The sequence below is a fragment of the Corapipo altera genome, unplaced genomic scaffold, assembly GCF_003945725.1.
Source record: "Corapipo altera isolate COAL_440 unplaced genomic scaffold, ASM394572v1 54, whole genome shotgun sequence".
NCBI classification, from domain to species: Eukaryota; Metazoa; Chordata; class Aves; order Passeriformes; family Pipridae; genus Corapipo; species Corapipo altera.
In genome coordinates, this window is record NW_020884902.1 from 7479454 (window position 1) to 7507239 (window position 27786).

At 37.4% G+C, this 27786-nt stretch overlaps 1 protein-coding gene across 1 annotated transcript in view; it reads right to left on the reverse strand.

Moving 5' to 3' along the window:
• The window catches only part of CLSTN2 (calsyntenin 2), a 197977-nt gene that overhangs the window by 56930 nt on the left and 113261 nt on the right, over nucleotides 1-27786 (reverse strand). The window contains exons 2-5 of the mRNA XM_027650645.1: nucleotides 22123-22318; nucleotides 20226-20434; nucleotides 13847-13996; nucleotides 238-423 (exon numbers count right to left, since the gene is read on the reverse strand). Of these exons, the coding sequence (XP_027506446.1) occupies nucleotides 238-423; nucleotides 13847-13996; nucleotides 20226-20434; nucleotides 22123-22283 (706 nt within the window). The 5' untranslated portion in view covers nucleotides 22284-22318. The remainder of the gene's footprint in view (nucleotides 1-237; nucleotides 424-13846; nucleotides 13997-20225; nucleotides 20435-22122; nucleotides 22319-27786) is intronic.

Below are 27786 nucleotides of genomic sequence, written 5' to 3' on the forward strand. Positions count from 1 at the left end.
AGGGAATAGGAGCAGGAGAGAAAAAAATCAGCAGGGAGAAATTATGAAAAAGAGTTGAAAACATGGAAAAGAAGAACAGAGCACCCGTCAAATATCACCACTCTCTATATTTTCATTGCTACAATCTGAAATGAACCAGCTGAGCTAAACCCAAGTACTGCATGCTTACAGGTCACAAGGAATTGGTGCTTTATCTGGAAAAAATATTATCATCTCAACTGAAAAACATATTCATACCACATAATTTCTGCAGAGACTTCTCTGAGTACGTTTCACGATCACAGCCCTTTCCAATGTAGTTGGTCTGCAATTCAATGGTGGTGTGTATTGAGGAAACTGGTCCATCACATGTTTCTAGATGAATGCTGGGAAACAAGGGAATGCTTCCAGAGCCAGGTTTGTATTCAATCCGTTTGTCCCAGTCTGAAAAAAAACCCAACAAGATTCAATAGTGATTAAAAAAGTGAAGGGAGTTATGTAATTTTAAATGACACATTGTTCTCAAAGGTCACTGTCTAAGGCCAAAAAACATTCTGAACTTGGCATCAATAAGTTACTGTATGAAAAAAACTTGGATTTTGGCCCTCTTCTTATAAGAGTGCCAGGATCAATTAAGTAATACTAGTGCTGCTAGAGTCCCACAAGCATGGGGTACACACATACCCTGACAAGAAGTGCTAATTGGTGTCAGTCTGGATCTCCAGTGTCCATGTCCCTGTGACAGACTACAAGCTGACTCTACAGGGATGAGGCTGTCTGCTACACTGAGTTTGGTCACATTTCATTGTTTTGTGATACAGAACAAGTATCTCTAAGGACCAGGCTATATACATCAGTCTAATATAACACATCTGTAGTGCCACTTTTTGTCTTCAAGCATCTCACTAATTTTGTGAAGTATTAATGACAGGATGTTACAGCTGAGGACTACTCATGCTTTCAGCCAGATCTGACTAATCTGTGGTTTTGCTTATGCAGATGTCTCACAGCCCACAATATTTAAACAATCCCTTGCCTTAGGCAGCCACCTGTTTGTGCCATACATACCACTACGCTGCTCAACTGGAGCATTTAATTTTTTAAATCAAATTAATTATGGTGTTTGCAACCTGCTTCAGAGAAAACCCAAACAAGCAGCAATAATTAAAAACATGTATTTTAGCTATCTTTGCAGTTCATATTTTCACCAAATCACAGAATGGTTAGAGTTGGATCACAGAATGGTTAGAGTTGGAAGGGATCTTCAAAGATCATTTAGTCCATCCCCCCTGCCATGGGCAGGGACACCTTCCACTAAGCCAGGTTGCTCAAAGTCCCATCCAACCTGGTCTTGAACAATTCCAGGGATAGGGCATCCACAGCTTTCCTGGGCAACCTGTGCCAGTGCTTCACCATCCTTATAGTAAAAAATTTCTTTCTTATATCCAATTTAAATCTACTCTCTTCCAGTTTAAAGCTGTTCCCTCTTGTTCTTTTGCTACAGACCGTGGTAAAATGTTTCCATGTGCCTTTCTGATAGGACCCCTTAAGCACTGAAAGGTAAGATCTTCCTGGAGCCTTCTCCAGACTGAACAATCCCAACTCTCTCAGTCTGTCTCCACAGGAGAGATGCTCCTGCCCTTTGGTCATTGTCAAGGCCTTTCTCCTCGTTGCTCTAACAGGTTCGTGTCTTTCTCATTTGGTCAAGTCCAGCCAAGTTACCACACAAAGTAAGAATGTCATATTAATATGGAGATGCAAATAGTTAATTATTCTGAAGTCACAAAACTATTCAGCTCTGCTGTCTAATGGGCACATCTGTGTATCTGTGGAGCTTGCCACAAGAAGTGGCATCGTGGCATACTCTCACATACAGAGCTGAAGTTTTCTCTCAGTTTTTTTGTCCCCTGTAAAAGAGAACTCCATAAATGAAAAAATTCTAAGTCCTGGCAGTCAATGAAATCTCTGAAAGTAAATGGTCAGAGACATTCTTTCTAAATATCAGTGGGAAAAGAGTAATAGTCTATACATGAGTATATATATGCATTAAGTAGGTGAAGGAATTTGGTCTTTTTCTACAGATCGTATTTCAGAAAGCTTGAAAAATAGTGCTCTCTCCCACTGCCTTAAACTGTATTAAACATTTCAAAGAAAATCCAAACATCCGTGTGAACATTTTGAAATGTAGGGAAATCATTAGTCCATAGTCCAGACAAAGAAAGGATGATACAATTAACTGGTTTGTATTTCAGAATTCCCAGATTTTCTTCATGAATTTTAATCTAAATGGTACTGATGCAGCATTTTGTTATGAAGAGGAAGCTCAGGCTTCATGGAACATTCTGAAAGCATGTTTAGTATCTCTTTTCACTAAAATCTTTAGGACTTGTACATCACTAAGACAACTATGACTACTTTATTGCCTGTGCACACATCAGTTGAGTTGCTATTTCAGTCGTAAGATTCAGGTAATTCAGTCCATTTGTTCCCTATTAAGTTAGATTTGATCTACAGTATTGCATAATTTCTCAGCAATTGTCAACTAAGACAGTTCCATTAGAATTTCAAGTATCATATATGGTACGTCATTGCAACAATAGATTTCTCTTCTCTATTCATCGCAGAAATTTGAGGTTAACATTTTTCCAATTGAACAAGAGCAGCAAATTCCTTCAGATACTTCAGGTAAAAATAACTTGCTAATTTGCTGTTTTGTATGCAAACTGGTAATATATGAATTATTGATCCTTACAGTCTCTTATTCACCAGTTAGGACATTATATTCTTCTGCCCAAAAGAGAAAATAAAGAAAGTCATATATATATATGAAACATTTCTGACTATTTCAGCAGCTTTCAGCCCATTTTAATTTTTCAGCTATATCAAATTAACCGGCACTCATGCAAAATATTCATAAGTGAATTTGAGATGTGACTGAATTTTTAACTGTCATATATATCTGCAACTGCACACTTACCCCCAGTTATATGAAGAAATTCTTATAAAACCCACGCCATACAAAATGCCACTGCTCACAAGGAAGAATAATGGAAGCCCTCTGTTTCTGCCACATGGATTGGAAGAGGTGTTTTGTTCCGTGGTATTACCTTTCAGTTTGGCAGAAGTGGTAATTTGTACCCGGAGATCATAAACCCTGCACGTTCTAAATCACTCACATTTAGCTCAGCTCTAAATTGTAAAACATCAACTAGACTGGAACAAGTGTCTTTGCAACTGGGCCCACTGCTTTGTCATAGTCCAGTGCTCATCCTAAACACCACCAGCACTACTTTCAGTGACTTACTGCAGATTTAGGAGTCTGTCAGGAAGTTCCTTTCCATGCTGAAGGCATTCCCAGGCAGACATGAGGCAATATTGGAGTACGATACAACCCTGTGATAGTAGGACAGCCCTCAAAGGCAGCAACAGCTCTGACACAGAACAACTGGCTTATTTACATAGTACCTGTGCCTCCAGCAATTCAGCATCCCAGAGCTGCTGAAGCTGAGGCCAGCACCCTCTGGATCTCACCACCAGTACAGTTAGGAATGTTGGAAAGCACTTAAGTTAGAACAAGCAACAAGTGGTGGCAGTATGAAGAGCTTATTTTGAGAATAACCCAAGTGTTTAATTTCATTTTGAATGGGGTGAAAACTGTTATTTTTCTTTCTTCCAGAATAAGACTTACTTGGATTTACTAAAAAGATCAGCACCTTCCCTTCAGGAATGCGATGGCACTTTTTCCATTCCTCTAGAACTGACTCAGAGGAAATGTCTCATGTAACCCGAGTCTGCAATAGCCTCTGAATTCAGATATTTAAAAGATGTATCTTAAAATGTGTGTATTATGCAAACAGTCAAAAGATATACAATCCCACCTGAACTGGTAGGTTGCACTTAGATTAGCTAAATCCAACTAACAGGGCTCTTCCTTTGACACAAACCTGCTACACCACCACGTTACAGTGCAAGTTTAGGAAGGTAAGTACTGTCTCCCCAGTCAGGGGAGAAAACTAATCCCATGGGGAAAATCTGAATAAAACTAGCACTGTTTAGTCCTGCAGCCTTTGTTTGGATTTTTAAATTCAGCAGGCTTTTGCTTGTCACTTGTGGCACAAAGCTGCTCCAGACAATATAAGAGAGCCCCAGTTGGATTAGACCTACAACACAATATTAGAGTGTAAACATCACCATGTCAAGTTTGTGGCTCAGATTTCATCAGTTATAAGCAAACTCTGTACATTTGGATCTTCATCTCTGAAATAGTCAAACTATTCCAAGATCAAAATGGATCAAACTTCAGTGAGAGTTTGAGCCTTTAAAAGTAAGTCCCAATGCACTAAATAAATATTCCTTTTAACAGAAAGATAATGTAGAGACTTACCTTGATCTCTACACTTAACATTTTCTATACATGACTGTCTTTCTTTGTGATCCATGTTTTAAATTCTGATTCATTTCTAATGCTAGTTGACACTAAGAAGCATTTAATCTGATTTTTTTCCTTGAAGGAGAATGGCACTGGTGCAGAAGAGTGAACTGGATTCACGTCTCCTACATGTGTGTGGCTATAAGCTTTGATTCCACCTCATGACATTAAAAACGATGGCAATGTAATTAAAGACAACTGTAACTCAGTGAAACGCAGAACTTCTCTCATGCTGGACTGATGATGTGCAGCTTGGTGACTAAATGAAAGATAAAATTTATGTGGTGCTGTTAATGAGTCTCTGCAGCATCTCTATGTAATAGCTGGAACATAAGGTTCCCAGAGCAATGTAATTGGTATCTCTTCTGTTTCCTCTGCAGCATCTTCATATCTGTGCTATCCATGTAGTCTGGAGACTTGGCTAAAGGTTACTCTGCTGCCTTTTTTGTGGTTTGGGGTTTTTTGTATTGTTGTTTTTCTGGGGTTTTTTGCTAATATATACACTTCATAGCTTTGCTGAAGTGTGGGGTTTTTAATTAAACATTTTTCTCTCTATTAATTTGAAAATCTGAAACAATTCAGAATAAATAAAAATTAAACAAAACAACACAAAACCACTTCACAAACAAAATCAGAATGTCTCCAGAATTTTGCCAAAAGTACACTTGCTTTCATGATCTCTGAAACTCTCTGTATCTTAAAAGCAGTAGCCAGGCAGCTCTAGATGGTGTACAATGACATTTGGAAGAGCAGTACACTGTCCTCACAAAACTACAATTTTCTTTCAACGTCATGAATTTACCAGAAAGTGCATCTTCCCAGAATATCACATGCTGCAGCCCCTCAATAAACTGCTGTACAGTCAGGCATTCTCCATGTGGGAAAGATCAATGGCCATAAGACATTTCCAAAATGGAAGCACTTTGGTACTTGAATTTCTACTTTGAGCTCAGATAAGGGAATTTTTGGCAAAACAGACCCTGGGTAACAGTTCCTGAATATTTTCTCTTGGGCAGCATTTTCTCTATATTTAAGGACTTACAAATTGTGCCAATCTCAAAAAATTAATTTCAAAGGATTTTAATTTCCATATGGAAAAACCCCCCAAAACTCAAAGGCACACAAAGCAATCACATTAACTGTTCAGTTCCTTTGTTTCCTGATTAATCCTCCTCAAAATTCTGAAAAAGGAACATCTGTACTGGCAAAAAAGGAATCTTAGCCTTGCAGCAGATTTATCAAGAAATTCTGAATTCTGTTTCTTGACACAGTTTAAAAGGGGACAAAACTGAGCTAACATTATTATTTTAATTTTAAATTATATCATGAATGTTAAAATGGATCATCTGTTATGCTGTGTCATCTCAGAAGGAAAGTCAGCAAAAAGACTGGCAGTGCCTGCATGCCTGGCCCTTTCTTAGATCCCTTTGTTTCTGTGAAGATCCTGAATGGCTTAAAAAATCCAGACCAGTCAGGTTGTCTAAGCATTTTCACGTTCATGAAATGGAATATTTCACAAGGGAGTGGATTTGGTCAGATGTCCCCTGGTTAACTAGCCACAAATCAGAGTGTGACCATCAGCAGGATCAATGGTTCAGTGAGATGCCTGGAATATAATACAATTGCTAGGTTTTAAAGGGTCAAGCAGCCACCACTAACAGAAACAAAAAATTCTCTTTAATAACACACACATCTATTTCCCCCATTTTAAATTAACATATATATGTATATAATGTACTTATATCCATACATATATGAATACACATACACATATACACACATGCACATATACATAAAATATTAATGTTTTTAACAAAGTAATCATTAAAGTTCAGATAATTTTTAAGAGGAGAAAATATCAGTTTCACATCCAGCACCACCAGTCATAAAATAAGTAAAAGAAGGCTAATAAACATTTTTAGGTTTGACAGCCAATCTACAAGCCAGTAACATACAAGTGACAGGACTACTAAAGTATGTGAAATGAGTGATTTATTAAGGAAATGATAATCACAAGGTCTGACTCAGTTAAAGGTCCTCCACATCAAAGAGAAGACTCAAGTGAATGTCCAGAGCTCTAAGGCACCATGGTTTGCTAAGAGATTTGAATGCATATCTCAAAGCACAAACAAACATTCATATACACCTTTTCTGTCTGCAGCATGTTGGTAGTTTAAAAAAACAAACAAACAAAAAAAGAGACAGAAATTTGTACTAGTACAGGATGGTAGCAAAGTCTGCTGTTGGAGGAGTTAGTGAACCATAATGGCATAGCTGCTGTGCTTGACCTAGTGACACTGAATTCTCCATCAGGTCATAAAGTCCCAAGCCTTAATGTGCCTAATTATGCAAAATAAGCACATAACCATCTAAAAATATGAAACAACAGCATAGGTTAAGCTGTTATTTGCTGTGAGATTGCACTCGGACAATAACAGATATTTTCTGCAGAGTCAGAGCCCCATGGGCACTAATAATAATAGGGGTTCTGGTCTCCAGCTCAGCCACAGTGCTGGCCAAGGGGTCTCTTTATCCAAAAGTCAAGCCTGGACTTGGTGTTCTGGCTTGACAGCCCAGCCTCATCACTATTGACCTGCCCCCCGACCTGATCCCAACTCTATGGATACACTTCCTGAGACCTGCCTCCACCCTCAGTGGGGGTGAGGGGCTGCCCTTGGTGAGGAAGGGTCTGCCAGCTCCGTTATTACAAATGGCTCCTTTTCTTTAGGAATTAACCTTGCTCTTGCTGCTCCTTTATACTAGCTTTAGAGGTGGCCAGAGAATTCTAATGGCTCTACTGAAGAATGTGCAAAATGCTTCTCAGATTCTGAGACAGACTCTAAAAAAATTGCATGGACTAGTGACTGAAATCAATGAACTGAGTATGTCAAAACTTGTGTGGAAAGTCTTCAGTTCTTAAGGCTGTGGTTTATCTAAGAATATGTGGAACTTTATACATGCAGAGAAAAAAAAAATCATAGCAAAAAGCTTCGAAGCTAACTGGATATCCCTTAGTGCTTTAAGTTCTGGGAAGAGGAAATGTTAATGGAACCACCAGCTGCCAGCTACACCTCAGAGATAAGAAATTTCTCAATGAAATTTCTCAATGAAAAAAATTTCTTCAATGAAGCTCATGGAGATTTGCAGTTAAAATTAAAAAAAAAGGAAAAGACTTTTTTTGTGGTTGTAAATGTAGAAATGTGAACAAAGTCATCTTCCACAGAGGTACATGGAAATTAGAATCTAGTTAAATAGCTCTCAAATGAATGGTTACTTGTATCAGTTAAGATAGGAAAGGCAGCCTTTAGTATTTCAGCTGTCACAGATATGCAGAACTGCCTACAGAGAGGGCAATAATGGGTTACTGCGAAAATGCAAAATTCATGGTACACAGGGAAGTAACTGGTAACGATCTGGGTGAGTCTGCCTTGGGAGCGTTATTTGATATTTCCATTTGCTGTCTTGGCACAAAACCAGGACTGTGTTAGTTACTTCTGCTAGGGAAAAGAACAGAAGGCAATGCTACATTAGGAGTCAATACAGAAAGAGGATATCCCAAGCACAGAATAAGATGACCTTGAGAACTGGTGTTACAGAAATAGTGCTTAGCAGTAATGATACAAAGTGCCAGCTCATGCTCAGGAACTTCAGCAAACTGGGGAGACATCACTGAAAAAATGACAAGTAGAAAAGGAGCTGATCCTATTAAGACAAGAACAGCATTGCCATGACCCACCAGACTGATACAGCCAGGCAAAAGAAAGGTAGTTTTGGAATATATAAAGCACTGTGTCTTCAGTAAGAAACACATGAAATCTCCTGGAGTGCTCAGGGAAGATGTATTTAGCTGTAATGCATACACAGAACTTACTGAGGGAAGGAGAGCAAATCTTAAACTGAAACAGGTACAACTGCTTTCTCTAAATACATCTGGTAGTCAAAGAAAACAGTAATGTTGATACAAATACATAAACAAGTATGAACATACGTAAATTTTAAGTTTAGAAATCAATAGTACTCAGGAGTTGAGTTAATTTTCAAATGCCTGAAGTGATTATTTAGAATGGGTTTTCTACTAAAATGGTGCCATTCAAGTTAATAGCCAAATGTAAGTATTTCATTATGATTACCTTGTTTGAAGGATGTATGGCTAATGCATGCACAGCAGTGCCAAGCCTAGATTGGCATAAAGACTCCCTGCTTTGCAATAAGTTTAATTTTAAAAAATATTGGTAAATATCTTAGAGCTAAGTAACCCAGGCATTGTATTTTAAATTGCTAGGTATGTGCACAATAATAATAGAAATTAATTTATATTTATTGCAGAAAACACTTAGCCCTTTAAAATATTTCCTGAAGACTAGGAATATTGTTCTCGTAAGCAAAGTTTCTGCACTTGACCACCCTCCTAAAGCCAATTGCTTTAGTAATCATATTTCTCCTTGTTAAAAGCACTGGCAGCACAAAAGCCAATACAGTTTTGGTTTTCCTCAGTAATTGCACCTACTAAAAGCCCTCATGAACACCCTCCTGAAATCATTCAGCATCTATTGCAAATAGCACCTGTGATGTATGTTGACTCAGTGATCTAAGATCACTCTGCTACTAAAATAGAAGGTCCTGCCCTTCTCTGTATAAAAGAAAGATTTTATTTCAGGAGGAAATGCAAGCTGACCTGACCTGTACAGGGGCTCTGAATGACTATTCAACATAAAAGAGGTGGTAGGAATGTGCCTTTTGGTGGTGGCAAAGCCCTAGGTCACCCAAGTGAGCCCTACATGCCTTAGAAAAGAAGTGACATGCACTATGTTTGATACATTAACTACCCTCATTAAATATTTTTAGAATCTATTACGTGAATAAACAAAGAGAAGCCTTTATTTCAAACCTGTTTTTAAGCAAACGCTATTAAGAAAGTTAGTGAATTTTTCAGGAACATCTCTTTTTTTAAGATGAAGTTTTAAAGAACTACAACTTTATTTTGTTACCTGAGGTAGTTAGGGGTGTGTGTGTATATCTTTTCAGTTTGGTAAAACACTCGAGGCTGGATACTGTGAAATCCTGTTTTCTAATCAGAGTAATTGTCTTTTAAACTGGATATTAGTCACCATTGCTTATGCAAGGCCATATGAAATTTGGCAGGAAAAAAAAAGTCTTCTTTATAAGAAGAGGAGAGAGGAGCCAATGTGACTTCTAATTTTTGGACTGTTGTTTTTGCTACACACTTATCTCCCCAAGAAACACATTCAGCCTTTCCTCTTTGTTTGAGGAAAGCAGAGTTCTCTGATACTTTACTGAGGTATTCAGTTGGTTGGTTTAAAGGAGTTCTTTTGTTTTAATAACTATTTCCTGTCCAAAATCAATAACATTCTAGGGAGCAACCTGACTTGTGATTTAATTGTCAATAATTGAGCACACCTTTAACAGTCTCAAAACGTATTATTTTAAGTTTCTGGGGACATGATTCTGCCCTTCCTTTTTTGAGGTTAAACTCTATTTTCTCCCCACATAATAGATCATTCACCAGAGAGCTTGGTATAGGAAAAATTGGTTTCAATTTTCTGCTATCCTGCATCTTTCAGCACATTGGTTTATATTTAATTTCCATTTGTTATATTTGTTATCCCACTACACAGGGACAGTAAGAGTTTTGTGAGGACTGTTCCTAAAAGTAGAAGAAACAAGACAAGACAATATTATAGTACCATAAATGAGCTAAAGGAAACCTGGTTTAGATTGCAAGGCTGTGACTCTAATTTCACCTTACACTTTTTAATGAAAATACCATATGGATATTTAGTACTGTGTTGCCACAAGTTCATCTACTCTGCTTTGCATAAGGCAGATGTAACTTTACAGAAATCTGTATTTGTGACATTAAAACTACTGCAGTGAAAGGCCACAATGGAAGTGAATCTACAGGAAAAACATGTTGTGTGCTGTGTGTCCATAGAACTGAAACAAAGGCAGGGCCCTGGAGGGGTGGACAGAACCTCAGGGAATGTGACTAAGATACTCCTTAGTATGGAAACTCAGTAATTGTGTTTTAAAAATATTTTAAACAAAAACTCAAAGTATCTTCAGCTGCAGATGGTGTAGAAAATCCTATCATTTAGCTTTCCATTATAATGCACTCTCTTTACTTACCTGGCACTAAGTAATCACTCCATTGTTTAAAAATCATGGAAATGCAAACACAGCTATCACCAAGAGAATTTGTAGCACAGCTCTAAAAGTCAGTAGGCAAAACCCACCAATGAGAAATTCCAATTAAAATAACTGATTAAGAATTAATTCAGTTCATTGATTTACATTTTTATCCTTGCTTAGGATACTAACAACATTTTAAAGTAATCTCAGAACGGTTTAATGTCAGTTTGTTTCTAAAGTAGCCTCTTAGTAGAGAGGAGGCTTTTTTGCTGAAAATGTCTGTGTGGGAGTGCTTGTTGATTGTATATTAATGTCTGTCATCAGAGAGTAAGGAGTAGCTCCTGGATTTAATGAAGACTCCAGTGCTATTACCCAAGAGAATATTGACTAAAGAACAGCACCTTGGCTTGTTGAGTCTTATTTGCTCTGCTATACATGTCAGTCACATGGAGCTGGCCTCGAGAAACAGCAATAATTTTGTACATTGTTTTATATAAGGCCTATTCTCCCTTGTCCTAGCCCTGCACAATGGAGGTTATTTGAAGGGCATCTACACTGAAACCTGCTGCACTGAAATTTTTAACATTGAATTTGCATTAGACTACTACAACCTCTATTCATGACAGTTGCATAAAAAATGCACAGTATTTCAAATTACAAAAGCCATTAACTTTTAAGAACTAGGTGCCAATGCCATAAATTGAAATTCAAAGTATTTATTTCTTCAAGCTAACACTGAAGAACAAGAGAAAAAAAATCACATGTAGTATTTTAGTAACTTCTATATTATAACCAAAGACTCAGAATATTTATCTTTTCTGTCAAAAAACCTCCCATTATTTTACCTCCCTTAGTCATCCAATCTTTACAAACATAGCATTATTTCATAGAAGATGGAGCATACCTGCTGGCTGCCCCTTCGTGGGGAGGTGACAGAGTGACAAACACAGGGAAGAAAGGACACTATAAATATCCTCCATTCCTAGTCTCTTTGAGTAGTGGAAATAATCTTAGTAAGTGTTGCTTATTTGATTTTTTTTTCCTAGCAACAGTTAATTTTTACAGATATTGGATCAAAGTGGAAAGCAACATCACATCTATGAATTTCTTCACCTTTAAAAATAAATAGGCATAAAAAAAATCTCCTCGAGGGAAATGTATAAATTTCTGGAAGTATTATGTTGCAGCTAATTTTCAAGTTAAAATTAATGACTTAGTAATTAAGAACTAAAGCCCTACCTACCCAATTGTTTATCTAAAGACCTTATACTCGGAGTAGGAAACATATTCCCTTGCACTTGCTGCTCTTTGACCTGGGGATGTGCCAGGGAGGTGTCACCTGTTTGACAGATGGTAAATTACAATCCCATATGGATGACATGGATTAAGATGGAGCAGAACATATTAAGCTATTTCATATTCTTACTTTACCTATGATAAAGGCCTATCATAAAGCTTCATCAGACCACAAGGGAAAGGGAGAATGACTATTCATGCCAAATTTCCACGGAAATAAACAAAAATGAGTGCTATCAAGGCACTCTCTTTACTATCTGAGATGCTTTAGACAAGGTGCTTTAAACTCTCACACACTGGATTATTTTTTGTTGATTTGTTGCTTTGTGTATATTCTATTTTCTCTATTTGCTCACCATTACAGGAAAAAACAACAACCTGGCAGCCTCTCATATTGAGTACTTAGTGTTAACCCAATCTGTAGCTACACACAGATCTGACTTGTAGAAGAGAAGAAAATAAACTTTACATGCATAAAAGAACAATGGCTGAATTCCAGCTTCTCATTAAAACCTTAAATACCTTATAAACACTATATATAAACAAGTATCAAAAAAACCCCAAAACCCAACCAAACCTGATTTGAGGTTGTTTCTACCTGGTGTCTATTAGCACCCCATAGGACCAGTAACAACCATCTGTCCTATAATGATGTTTGAACTATGAAATAAGTATGACAATACTGGGCAATACAAACATCATTAAACACCATTTAAACACCATTAATAGGTATTTTTGCAAAAATTATTCAATCAGTAAAATAACTAAAATGGAAGTAATATGAAAATTTAAAAAAATAATCATCAACTGCACTCATTTTATTAAAAATTCCAAGCTAACCTGGGAGTGTTTCATTTATTTGAGATAACTCCATAAAATGGAAACAGAACATTTCTACAGAGTAAAGAGACCATACTGGTTTTATGGAATTAATCATGGGGTTTTGAACAATACGATCAGTTAGAAAATGTGGAAATAGTTCATAGGTATCATATTTTTTTCAACAAAAATGTTCTTCAAAGTACTTAGGTAGGTGGGAAACTAGTACATGCCTGAAGAATTGAAATGTAGCTCTGCTCTCAGAGCTCTCCTGTGAAAATGAAATCAATGACATGCAAACATGTCATTACAAGGTCCTCTAGACCAGGGCTTCTCCTTTTACAAAGAAAACCTTTTTTTCCTTCTAAATGTCAATCTGCCAATTTACCTTTAAGCACAACAGCCAAACTGATTTTTTCCTTCTCAATCATTCTGGTTAAAAATTACAGTTATGAAGGTCAAGTTAGTCCTGAACAGCATCTGCATAATGTGGTTACATCCAATTGGTTTGTCCCTAATCCAGCTCTCATTTTCATCTTAATTCCTTGTAATTAGTGGCATATCTATCTTCCTAGCACATTGCCAGCTGGGGTTTTCTCCATTTCAGACAGAGTGTGGATCCTTATAACCTTTTTAGAAAATCAGTTCCTCCTGAAATGTCTCAATATGAAGACAGTAATCAGCATAGAAAATGCCTTTCACTCCCACTGCCAGGTGAGTGTGTCCTGACTCATAAATGCTCCTGAAAGCCAATTTTGTACCTGGAACAAGATAATCTGAACAACTCTGGCTCACGTGGGAAAAGTACCTTCTCATGGTGGCTGCAAGAGTTTTATTTAAAGGAACAGTAAGATAAAGGCAAATTGTCAGCATTTTTTTCACTTTCCAGTATGTTCAGACTGAATTATAAGGTAGCTTATTAGAATAGAAATTTGTCTTACTCCCTTTTTCTAGTGTGTTCTTTGTTGTTACTAGAGAAGAAACATGAAAAATGTAAACAACCATAGGGTTATTATCCACTTTGTTGGAATGGAGCATAAGAAATGGCAAGTTTTACATACAACTGTAATAAGCACCCCACTTTCCTTACTGTGAGGGGGAGGAAAAAAAAACAACAAAGAAAAGAAATTTAAACAATGAAAAAATTAAAATAGATGAGCTATTAAATCTTACCTTGCCAGCCTGGCTTGCACACTGGTTTGACATTAACTCGTACTAAGACATCTTCTGTTGCATGTTTTTGCCCACAGTCAAAAGCTGTTACCATTATCTCGTACTGGTGCTGTTTATCATAGCTGAGTTTCTCGGTGTTCCTGATGTTACCTACAGATTCAATGCAAGAAAACATTCAGAGATTCATTCTTGGCTAAGCATACACAGACTGTAACATTTGGGTCCTGGTTAATCAAGTCCTTTGTGACTTCAAACTCTCTGAAGCACATGGGACATCCACAGGCAGGACAGTTAAGAGGAATAGGAAAAATAAAGAAGTTCTTAGGTAAATATAAGATGCTGGGGATATAATGTGGGCATGAATATATTAGAAAACATGTGCTCAGTAACACTTTCTAAAGTAAGACAGACTAATTAGCAGTCACATCTTGAAATGTAAAGTATGAATAGGTGCACCCTCCTCTTCCACATTGTCACAGAATACATTGCTTTAACATGTCAGCCACATTCCTGAGATCCACTGCTGAGCATCTGCCCAGCCTAAGGATCTTCCTATTTTTCCAAAATCTATTACCCTTCAGATGAGAGGCATTTTTAGCCCTTTAGCTCCTTTCCCTGGGTTTTAAAAATAGAAGGAGCCCCAGAATCACCATCTGCATTAGAGTGTTAGCAGTATTTGATACCAGAGCACAGTTATCACATGCGAATAAAACTCAGCCACAACAGAGATTATCTGCTGAACCTGACACACATATAAAGGTGACAAATTTCAGGAATAAAGACATTGGAACTTTCAGAAAGCAACGGAAAGATCTTAGAGTAGTTCCTGCAGCACTGGAAGAGTACTGTGCAGAGTGTATGTTTTTGCTGTTAACAAGTTCAGCATTTTAAGTCTGTCCATTTGCACTGAAATTTACTTCTTATACAATCCTCTTTGAGGATTTTTGTTCTAGAATTCAAGAAATGAACTTACACTGGATCAGTGCTACACATAATAACTGCTTACAAGCAAGGATCAGCAAAATCAAGTTGTTTGGGCAAAATTTGAAATGGGAGACCTCAAATCCTGGAATTTAGTCAAATACAGTGAACTGATTCCCATAGGTGCTGGCCAAAGTATCTGTTGTTAGGCATGCAACATTAGGCATTGTTTGCAGGTTTGGGGTTTATTTTCTTTTTTTTTCTTTTCACTCGAATAAAAGACAGGAGAAAGCAAATAAATGCAACTGCTTAACAAAAGTCTTTCACTAAACCTCCATTAGTTTGACAAGACTATTAGCAGGTGTCTGTCACTGCTGCACACTCCTTATCTTGTCAGAGCCCACCACTTTTCTTTCTACTACTACTACATTAAAGCCAACTTTATTAGTTTAATTGAAACTGTCATGCCAGGTCTGAAGGAAGGCTTCTTTTGCATTTATCATCATCTTCAGGTTCAAAATCTGCAGTCTAAACAAACCCTTACTTACATCTGCAGTTAAAATCAGGCCTAATACCCCATTTGCTGTTGGCTTTGAGTCTCCCTCCCTTTCAGAGCAAGCACAGCAGAGGACAAGCCCTCTTATTATTTTTATGTGTCAAGTGGAGAAACAGAAGACCTACTGAAGGCTAATATGGAAACAGTTCTGTGTCCTACAGCTTCTGTGGTTCTGTCTCTGGGGTACACTTCATCTCACCAGTTCTGCCATGTAGACTCCTCTTCCCTCCACAAAAGCAACTGCAATAACAATACCAACCACCTCATTGTTTTTGAATTAGCAATTGGCAAAACAATTTAATCTACCTGTTTTACGATCTTGAGTTGCTTGATTAGTAGCTGCCTAAGAGCATTTAATGAAAAGCTGCCACTATGTATACTTAATTACTGATTTGATATCTGCTCAGTTGTTCTTTCCTTTCTGCATTATATTATTTCTTACAGGAACTTTTATATTTCTCTATTTGCTTCTCTTTGCTATTATTTTAGTCCATAATCAGCAAAGAGAATTCTCAATAAACCCAAATTGCCTGAACCTACATGAGCAGACTGCTAGAACTTGTGTGGCACATTAACTGTCCTATAAGATTTATAAATCATTACAACATATTTACATTTCACTAAATCTCTCCTCCAAGATTTGTATTGTGTTGTGGTCTTTTAAGATTTGGACTACAAAGATTCTCCCTAATATGTGTTATTCTGGAAGGTCATTTGGATGTCTTGCAGATGTTACCCAATAGTTTATTGATTTCCTAATAATTTTTTTGTTACCTCTGATCTTTTACGATTGTTTGGATTTTAACAATTTAATCAATATGATTAAAAAGTAGACACAGAAGGGAAGCACTATAAATACAGACTAATTAAGGGTTTAGAGCTGATAGTCTGAAAGTTTCTATTTACATGTCACCCAGAGACAAACAGGGAATTTAATGTTAAAAAGAGAAAAATGTAATGGGAGTAGTAAGTATATTTCTACACAGTTCACCATTAGGTCATAAAATATTCTTTTTTTCCACTCTTCCTAAATATCTGCCTTTTCCTGGAAATACCCAGAGGTATAACAGATTAAAAATCCAAAACCCAGATAAATGACTACAGGAATAAAAAAAATCCTGCCTGAGGATACAGACATTTACAGCTCTATTTCTTCAAGGCCAGTTTTGGGGATAGGCTGATACAGACATCCCTCTTTTATGGCTGTCTTTCACCTTACTTTGGAGCAGTCACAAGAATGGGGAAAGATTTGGCTCATTTACTATGGCAATTCCCCCTTAAATTCCACACTTACTTCCTGTGTGCATAAAAAGTATAAAACTGAACCTCCTAACTCTTACAAGAGCTGAGGGATAATGTTACATGAGTGGTCTGACTCGAGCCTGCTGACAGGATTGGCAGGTCAACATTTCCACGGGTCAAGAGCCACCAGGAGCTCTGTTTGACCATAAATCCACTGAAGGATTAGAATTTCCTCTTGTCAAAGAGGTTAATTTTTCAACGAAATTGGAAAGAGTCTGTGGTTTAATAGAAAAATTAATAGCAGATGCTTAGCTTTAAAGTTTCGCTACTTTTCTGACCACGTGAAGTTTACACAGCTCCTACCACAGGTCTCAGTGCTGTAAAGGATGACCTTGTGAGGTCCAGTTCACATCTGTTCTCTAAGATATGTAACCTGATAGAACCTGTACTGACTGGACAGGTAAGCCAGTATCTCATCCTCACATTGAACAGTCTGAACACATATTTGTGAAGTGCTTCCCAGTGGTGGGTGGCAAATAACAGTTATCCTCATTTTAAAGATGAGAGTAGGTCAGAGCTTTGACAGAATTTGCAGCTATACCTGAGTTCTCTGATCATCTGACCATGATCCCTGATAAATAAATGCACAAGACGCATAGAAATGTTGTTACCTGGCATTACAACAGATCTGAATTGTGGTTGAATTTTTCTGTCACCTGAAAAAAGCCTACACAAAATTGATAGAATAACTGAAATGATGATTGGGACTCTCTGTCAAGAAGAAAACTACACCAATCTGCATGCAATAGTACTTTAAAACATATTATAACTTACACCTTTAGGCCCAGTTCTTTGCATAGCAAAGCATAAATTTGTCCTCTGCCTTTACATGATTGTATTTTATGCCTAAGAGCTCATTACCCTCCAAGTTAGGCTCATCATATACAAGAGTCAATTTTATTAGTGCTATGGTTTCATAACACAATGTAATTTTTATTCACAAGGAAATCACATACCAAGGGTCAGAGTTGCCAAATGCAAATGGGAAGCTTTATATTACATGCCTTTCGATGCCTAACTTACAAAGGCCTAGGATGTGTAGTATAAATTTTCAAGTCAATGAAATGCTCCATGCATGGAAGTAGATACAAAAAATAAGTTCTGTCTAAAAAGACAATGATCTGCCAAAATAAAAAGAGTTGATGGAATAGCATGTTCATCTTTCTACAGACCTGTGTTTTTGGTTCATTTCATATGTTGGTGGTAAAAAAATCCACCATTTAGGACAGACAATGGCATGTTTTCCTCACCACCACCCACCACACCCACCTCACCCCTTCTTTTTGAGCCCCCTGCAATATTTAGGTTTGACTGTAGGCATCTGGTTATACTCTTGCCGGGCAATGAAATTCCACACTTACATTACTAAAAAGCAGAAAAAAATTATAACCTGCAGAAGACACAAGAACCCAGATTTGTAGTTCACAATGGGTAAAAAAAAACTATTAACAAGAATCCTAATTAGCACAGTATTAGCAGGCAGCCCCAGGCATTTCATACACCTATTTTAGCCATCCTCTAGGGGAAAAAAATGGGCACATTGCCAAACAATTTGCACCAGAGAAAGTTTATATCAGCTACCACAGAGACACATTCTCAGCAGTGAAATATGTTGGAACTAAGCAATGTATTTCTGTCACAAAATAAAAGTGTAGCCATCTATTCTAACTCTGCCTCTAATCCCAGTAGGTTTAAGCAATTACCATTATCTTAAAAATTTGCAAATTAGACTGCAAGTACTGTTGGTTGTGGCAGCGCTGTTCTTTTAGTGAACAAATAGATCAAAAAATATTAATTGAATTCATGGCCAAGAAACTGCAAGTATTACAACCTTATACCAATTATTCACTGTAGGCTTTAAAGTCATGTTTAAATCAATGATTTTCTCATTGCCTTTGCTGAAGAGCAGGTCCCAGGCACATGAGGACGAAGATGTAACCAAGGATTCCTGACATTTCACATGCTTTTGATCATGCCTCTGACTGTAAAAAACCCATGATCGCTCCTGAGGCAGCTGCACTGTGTGATAGGAGCTGAAAAAGCACAAGCAGTAGAAATGCCTACTCTGTATCCTGCTAATTTTAGTGTATTATTTATCCATGATATCTGTCACAAACCTGGTATGAAATTATGAAACTTGTATAAGTACCCAGCCCCACAGGAGGCAAATCCCACAGAGCCCTGGAAAAATAATAGTTTCAAACAGAAACATGGAGAACTTCCTTATATGACAAAATGGGAAATCTCACAGGTAGAAAAAAGTCCACAGAGAGGAAAAGCTTCTAGGGAATTGCTCATTTCCAAATGCCCCCTTCCTGTAAAAAATCCTTTGTGCAATTCTCTGGCAAAAGATTACTGTGCCAGATGACCTCATTTACTCAAACACAAACATACTCATCATGATTATACCTCCTATATCGTATACTTGCCTCCCAGTGTATAATAACATTTTCCCCAATGTCATTACAATTTATTGATGCCAACAGGTTATTACCTTGTGATGCTCAGCTGCTCATTGTGCAAGAACTGCACAAATAGAGATGAATAATTTTTGAACAGGGTAAAGAGCTTTTATAAAAAATCCCAACATTAAAATATCTGCTCAGAGAAAAGAGGAGCTCCACGCATGGTTTCAATTTCCAGTTTGGCCAAAAATCAGATTTAACTTCCAAACAGTGCTCTTTTCTTACATATAACATGGATTAAATGCTTCTGCTAGGGAAGATAAATCAGAGCACTGGTAGGTATGCACACAGGGTGCTTGTTCCCAGGAAACTATTTTGTATTGTCTGAAGCAAGCGGAGAATGGGAGGGAAGATGTTCCACACACTTTTTATGGAACCCAGCCACCACTCACAAACACAGTGTCATGTTCTGTGCTGCTCCCTGGTGAGAAGTTGGCTGGGGAAAGCAGGAAGCCGACATAGAGGGCCATCAAGCTCAAAAACTGCTGCATGTGGAAAACTTTATATGGTTTATTATTTTCTATATAATACTACATATATTAGAAAAACAACTAAAACCAAAACCCACGAAAAATGGTACTAATTCTGCAAAGCACATTTTCTTCCATACTGCAGAATAATGGACCTGCTTCAGGAAGCCCCACAAATGGGCACCGCTGTGGACCCATAACCCTAAAATTTTAACAATCAATAAATGCATCTCGAATATTGTCAATTCTATATTCAGGGTCTGCTCCAGAAAGCTCAGAGGAATGGGGCTAGCTAGAATCCAGTGAATAAACCCTGTCAGGTAGGACTACATCCTGCATTAGGAAATGCCATCACTTGGATGAGAAACTAGATTTGAGACAATTAAGAGGATGGACTGAGTGACAGAGGAACATACTGTTCATCTAAAACAGGTGGTTTAATTTCCACAGTAATTTTCTGTGCTGTTTTCTGCCCAAATCTTACCTAAAAGGGCTGGAATTTCCCAGTGTAACAATTCCTTCATTCTCAGTGATGAGTACAAGATTACTCTCCTGAGTTAACACTCAAGCCAGGTTCCCAGGTAGTATCAACAGGCAATTATAGCATCTACAGAAATTGTTGCTCTCTGTCCCAGAACTAAGGACTGTTCGTTCTCCACACTCACCATTCCTGTCGATGGCAAAGGGAACATCTGTTGTGACAATCTCATAGTTGCAGATCTGGCTGTACTGGGGGGAACAGTCCTCATCTATGGCCTCCACCTGCAGGATGCTGTCATAGATCTTCCCCTCTGTCACAGTGGCCTTGTACACGCTCTCCTTGAATGCTGGTGAAAACTCATTGACATCCTTTACCTGGATGTGGACTACTGCCCTAGAATAAGTAAATAAGACATCAAAGAGAAAAATTAATTTATCATGGCACCTCACTAACAGTTTCTTTTGAAAACACTTGAAAAGACTAACAAAACATATCTAGAAAACTCTGTAAGTACCTATTAAAATGAGATATTACTGAATTTCTATGTTTAATTTACCCAATTTAGTATCTTAATGTGGCACTAAGTAAAAGTCTATTGCCACTGCTTGTAGGGAGAGGACTTCATGGTGCTCCCTATTAAAATCACTCTGTCTCTTAAAATGAAGTCAATGATACCATTACTGTGTAAAATGAGCAAAGAGAGAGGAAGAAAATTACAGTAGTCTTGCATATTCACTGCCTAAAAATGGCCAGTTTATGAACATTTTTCCTATTAAATAAGGCTTCTTCTGCTGATTATAATTATCTAATCCTTTAATTAGTTACAACACTGTACATGTAACCCATTGAGGTCTTTAGTATTTAATGAGTAAACTCTAAAGGCCTTGCTTTGAAAAAATTTGCTCTCTAGTTTGATAGGCAGAGTAACAGAGGGACAGAGAAGTGAAAGGACTTTCAAGATCAGTGGCAGAGCCACTAGTGTAGCTAATGTGGAGTGTAGCTTAGTGTGGGGTTTACTGTAAAAAACATTACAAGAAAGGGTAACAAAGTCTGGTGTTGATGGGCCACATTTCAGTTACTTGAGATTAGACCCAAATTTTCCACAAGTGGAATGTACCATCTTGTTACTGACATGAGAGAGGGAAACATGATAAAACTTAATACTACGAAGCAAAACCTGTTTCTGTGATTTGGTAGTTATTTGATATTGCAGGCTTCCTTCTAAATGTGTATTCTTTTTAAATATCCTGAAAAACTTCAGCATGCATTGTAGACCTAATTAAATTTTTAATTGTCATGTGTCCTGGATCAGGAAAAGGAAGAATGATTACTATAAATCATTTACTTAAGTGGTTCTCAGCAAAATGAACAGTTTGTACAGCACTTATACATCTACATGTAAGTTAAATTCATCTTTAACGACAAATGGTCTGGAGATCAGTTCCATGAATGAAAAGGGAAAAAGAAGGCCCTGTACCACTTAAGCTTATGCAGAGAACTGGCTCCAGAACAAAAAGTACCACCTACTGACCTTCAATACACCTCTCTTTCAGAGGATTTAAGTTCCTCTGAGACTTGCTGTCCAAAAGCTGAGGTCAGAAACACACTGTCCAAATGCAACACTGCTGCAGTTCAGAGACATACATATACTAAAAGAAGAGGGTCATTTATCTGTTCTTACCTTTTGAAGTGAGATGAACAGAGAGAAAACCTATTTAAAATTTGTAATTATCACTTAAAAGCCAGCTTCTTGTCCTGGATGATCTGTTTAGTCAATGTATTTAACATGAAAGCAAGAATGGAAAAAAAACCTGAGATGCGTTTCTCCACTTGAACGGGAATTCTATTAAAAGCTTTAACTGGAACCATTGTAGAATGGGTCAAACTGCAGCAAGCAAAAAAGAAAAACATTTTCTAAAAGGAAAAAGGAATAGATAAAATGGATGGATATTGCAACAATGTTTCATCTTTGTTATATTTACTTTCTATCTGACAACAACATGAAAAGGAGCCCTTCAATATACTACAGAGCAAACGTATGCCTAAGCAAAAAAAAAAAATTTCTCCTCATTTTCACTCACTTGTGAGATTTCTTCCAGTTGGTTCCACTTGGTCCTGATCCACAGTCATAGGCCTGGATGATGAATGTGTATTCCTTCTGCAGCTCACAGTCAATAGGACTCTTTGCTCGAAGACGACCTTCTCCAGATGTCTTGTTCAGCACAACAGCTTCAAAGGGCATTTCTTGTCCATGGATTTTAAAAGCACATATTTCACCTGTGAGGAATAGCATAAAACAGTCATAACTGGGGGGGGTCTAAGTCTTATGCACTGGGGTGACACTTGAGAAATTCAGCTGTATTTCACGTGCTGCTATAGATGGGGAAAATACAGACTCAGACATTGGTTTATAATAGATCCAAAGGGTTCATTAACCATGTGCTTGTACAGCGTGATGTGGAGAGTGCAGTTCTGGCACTCCCCTCTCCCTCTGTCATAACTAAATAGTTTCCTAAAGTCCTAGAGACCATTCCACATGGTACTAACAGCAATGCCAAGCTACATTATTTTTGAGCTAAATTAAGAGACTGTATTTAGTTAAATAAAACAGGAAAAAGAAAATAAGATCATGTTTTAGAGGTAGCCTTTTTTTAACTGTTCTCACGCCTTCTTTGAGCCCCTTGAGCTGGCAGGTGGTAGCAGATGTTCAGATTCTTCCAGTTTAGTTTCCCAACAGTGAAAAAACTAATGGTGCAGAACATGGGCACATTCAAAATATATCTCGCTCTATTTACAGATATACATCATCTTTGGAACAGAAGTAGCTGAAGGAACACAGACGAGTGTCCCTTTTGGACATCTCAGTCACCCACCCACATTCACACGCTCATACATGAATGCCTTCTTGGCAGCAACTCACTCTGCCTCCAAACTGCCTCCTAATATAATGGATCCATAGCTTCTCTCAGAGGAATACTATATAACAAAACAGATGATACTGCAAAGAGTAAAAAAAATTGATTTGGACGCAAAAGACAACATAAAGAATCTTGTGAGAATATGAGTGTGGAAGGGGAAAAAAGACCCAGTTTCTGGTGATCCTTTTTTTATCCTTCATACCAATAGGAAGGATATGCACACTGAGTTCATTTTTAACCACTCCAGAATTCAACTTTAAAAATGAAATATTTATACAAAGACCAATGTGACTTAAATATGTTTATGACACATTAAACACATGCTCTTTTATGAGCAAGTCAGGCTCAGGACATGCATTATAGATTCAAAGCTGTCTCCCACTCACACAATCCTTTTCCATTTATTTCCAATTTACAGTTGCAGCCTTCTAGAAATCTCCTTGCCAATCATATCTAAGTCAACTGCCAAATTCTAAATTAACTCCGAATCTATGACCTCTAATTCAGGCCTGGCTCCTCTTTCTCTATTTCTATTATAATATATTGTTTATTTTTGTAGAAGAGAGTAGACAGTGACTTTATAATAAGGTGCTGGAATTCATAATTCCTATTATGTGTGATAAAGAAAAATGGCAAAGGTGTGTGTTGAGGGAGGGTGGGGATTAGGTACATTTAGAGTATAAACACAGGCTTTTTAGGATATTCCCTCAACTGCCATCACATAGGTTTCCCTTTATTATAACAGGAGTTGAAGCTTTGCTCAGTCATATACTGACATTTAGGCAGACAAATCCCATGCTTTCCAGTTGCAATCAATCCTGTGAATGTCTTTGCAGGACCAGAACACAGTTGTTTTAGCAATTATGAGGTAAAGTACATTAAGTATTTTCTTGGATATTTGCTTGTTCCAACCCCTCACTCAAGGGGCATGAAAGAGCCACATGGTTTCCCAGGACAGACAAAGATGTGCTCTTTTCCAGGCTCTCTCTTGTTTACCCTCAATGAGCCCAAATATTTGGGTCACAGAAGAAGGAAAGGATCTTACCCTGAGAATCAGACTGTGAAAAAGACTAATACTTTGCTTATCCATAAAAGCAGGCTCCAAAATATTTATGAACTGTGCACAGGAATCAAAGCATATGATTAAGAGAGGGCTGAAGTGAAGCAATTTGTTCAGCTTTAATTGTGGGCACTGATCACGGAGTTTAAATCTCAGTGTTGTCATGCACACCTTCGAAAAAATTATCCAAGTTTCTTTGTAACTTCAAAATGAAGCATTCATCTAAAATGATGTTGGGGATTTCAGTTTTATTTTAATTGAATACAAAAAACACCAGTGTAAATGCAGGAAGGCTACTGGAAAATACTATTTTTTATGTTCTATAAAACTGGTCTTTGTAGTTTCTTAATAAACTTTTCCTCAGATGCACAATTCACCAAGAGAAATCCTAACTTCAGTGTTTTGTGTTTATTATTTTATCGATTCACTGTTTGATTGCAAACAATACAGCATTTGCAGACATCCAAGCTACTGTTCTTAAAAACCAGAAATAGCTCAGGGCAGAAAAAAGTTCTCTCAGCCCTAATCTGAACATTTATCATTTTTTTCCTCTCCAAATACAGAGGCCTGATGCAAAGCAATCATAGAAGCAGCACACGTTCCAATTAGTTCTCAGCAAATATTTTAGAAGTCTTTATATCCTGCTCCTATTCTAGACACTCCAGCTTTATATAAAACTCTAATGTTATCTTTATATCCCCACTTGCCAAATATAAAATAACGACAGTTGCCTGGATATGGTGAGATATTTGTAAACACACTACAAAAAGCCCACATACACTTCCAGAATGTGGCTACAGCAACCTATTAATATGAAAACAACTGTAAATGTTTTTAAAAACTAGGTAATTTTTTTTTTCAAAAGAAGGATTCTACTGCTGCTTCCAAAGAAATGAGTTAACTGTTGAAAAATGAAAATGTATAGATTCATAATGTTTTTTAAAAGGTGTCTTAATGACTATATTGCAAATGGAAATGATAACAGAGTTTTAACAAAGCAGAAAATTAAATGAGGTCCACCTTTATACTGCAAGACACACACATTGTCAGATATATAGAACTACTACTATATCTATAAATAGTGTCTTTAAAATATAACAGGTACTATTTCTCATTGTTAATGGCTTTATTTCAACCAGCTGAGCTAACCCCAGACCTATACAATGCCAATGGGAATTGTGCCAAGCTTATCTTATTTAATGGGTTCTCAGGTAAGTGTGGTTGTATAATTCACTGGAGGAAAAGGACACAGGGTTTCTCATTCAGACTCACCACTTAAGTTCCAGTCCAGCTACAGTCAGGACTTTGGCACCACCTTCCTTTCTTCTCCTTTGCAAGGCTGGAATAATTAGAGTGCAAACTGGGACACTCTTTTTCTCACAACAGACAACACAGCAAAATAATGCACTTTAATCTTTATTTCACTTGAATGGGTTTGGGAAGAAGTCGATATAGAATTTTGTGATCATAAAAACAGTGGTGGCAGTGAGTTGCTAAAAAAAGGATAAGTTGATGATACCACATAAAGGTAGAGGCACATTCATGAAGTCCTATAGCAATTGTGTCCAGGGTACAAGGACTCCCTTCTTCCATGGACAGGATGTATATCCTGTGGGTTTCCAGTTGCTTCCCATAAAATCTTCTGGGTGCAAGGTGGAACTCTGCTGAGGGTTGTTTCATTTTAATATGTTTTAACTAAATTCTGGACAGGTTTTTTCTTCAAATCATTCAGACTAAAATTAGCCATAAGAATCTATCAGTTTTGAAGTCGACATTGTTTTAGGTTGGAAGCCTTGGTAGAGATCCACACGTTACTACTGCAGGGACAATAATTATATCATTTCCTCTGTATAAATTATAATAGCCTGAAAAAACCTACTGACAGTTCATAATTTCTGAAACACAACTAACAAATTTATCCACTGTTTGGAAATTGATAAAGACAGTGCTTCCCATTAAGTCACATTTACATGCAAGACTTAGTGATTATAAGCCTTAATCAATAAAATTGCATTAGAAATTACTGCCTTTTATACAAAACACATGGAAACTCATGCTTCTTTCAGTAGAAATAAAAATTCCCCATGTTACTCCTTTAGGAACTACACAGACTCAAGTGTCACCAAGGGAGGTTTAGATTGGATATTAGGAAAAAATTTTTCACCAAAAGGGTAGGTCAGGCTCTGGAAGAGACTGCCCAGGGCAGTGGTGGAGTCACCATCCCTGGAGCTATTTAAAAGACATGTAGATGTGACACTTGGTGACATGAGTTAGTGGTGAGCTTGGCAGTGCTGGGTTAATGGTTGGGCTCAATGATCTTAAAGGTCTTTCCAACCTTAATAATTCTTAATTAGATGCTTAGACAATCATATGACTGCTCATGGAACAGAGTTCACACTGTTGTGTTCAGGACATGTCTATGTGAATGTACACACATGTATTTGTTCCTGAAACCATTTGTTAGTTCCAGCTACATTTCAAAGAGATGAGCTGTTTCCCTCAAATGCTATGAAATTATGCAGCTCCACAATACAGAGATGCTACAGAATTTGTGTAAGGGTCACATCTCACTAAACAGCAAGCAGAGCACAGAAAAACATTTTAAAAGAGAAAAAGCTTCAGTTCTATCTTATACCTTTTAGGTACCAGTAAATCAAACATGAAGCTCAAACCTGCAGGAAACCTAAACTTCACTAGTTCACTGCTGACAAAATTACTCATTTACATTCAAATCCTGTTCTGATTTTGTTACTCTCTAGCCTTTTATTATATTTCCATTTGTGTTTTTCTCAAATACACAAATCAACATAGATGATCGTGTATTTAGAACAAAGGTTGCAGTCTTATATTTCCTAAGGTAAGCACAGAGTCCCCAAAAGATCCCAAAGTGCCTAAGAATCAAAGCCATAAAATCACACATAAATCCACTCAAACCTTGGAAGAGACAAATACTCTGTTCAGGACAGATGCACATCAAGTTGCAATTCCAGAAAGGACAGGAATGCCATGACCAAGGTGTTACTGTGACCTCTAAAGTTTTGCTTATGAGTGACAGCAACACTGCTTTTTCTTATGTGTGTCCTTCAAGAACTTAATTCAGATATGGGGATCCATCATGTTATAACATAGGCATTTCACAATCATCACTAATGAATCTTATTCATATACTACATGCCGCCATTAGGCTTCCAAGAATTTTATATAAGGTATAAACTTGCTTGTGGTCTGACTTTCCTCTTGCTATAACTGAAAGTTTGTCAATGAAACTGAAGTACTCTGAGTACGAATCAAAGTTCAATCTTTAATGCTTTACATCTCTCTCCACATATAGATGGACATCCAAACACAGGCACACCATTCTTTGAAAATCTGCCATTAAAGATCTCTCTTGGCAGTTGGATGGAAGCCTGCAAACAAGCAATGCACTCAGGGCACTATTCAAATTGATGTCTGTTTTCTCAGAAATGCAGCAGGGACCCACTGCGTTCAGTCAATGCCAGGTTTCCCAGTAACTTTGTTTAGGGGTTCCTGTTTCTCTGGTTTTTGAATCCATCTTTCCAGGATAACAGCTGAACACCAGTTTCTCTGCTGGAATCCTGCAAATATCTCCTGCAGTGTAGAGCAGATGACCTTTTAAGTGTCTCTGTGCCACTGGGAAACTTTACTGCTCTGACAAGTTTTTCTATCACAAGTTCTAGCTTCTGTTTAAATAATTACGGAAGGTTACCTTTTAAAGGAGTAAAGGGCAGTTCTTCGGGAAAAGGAGG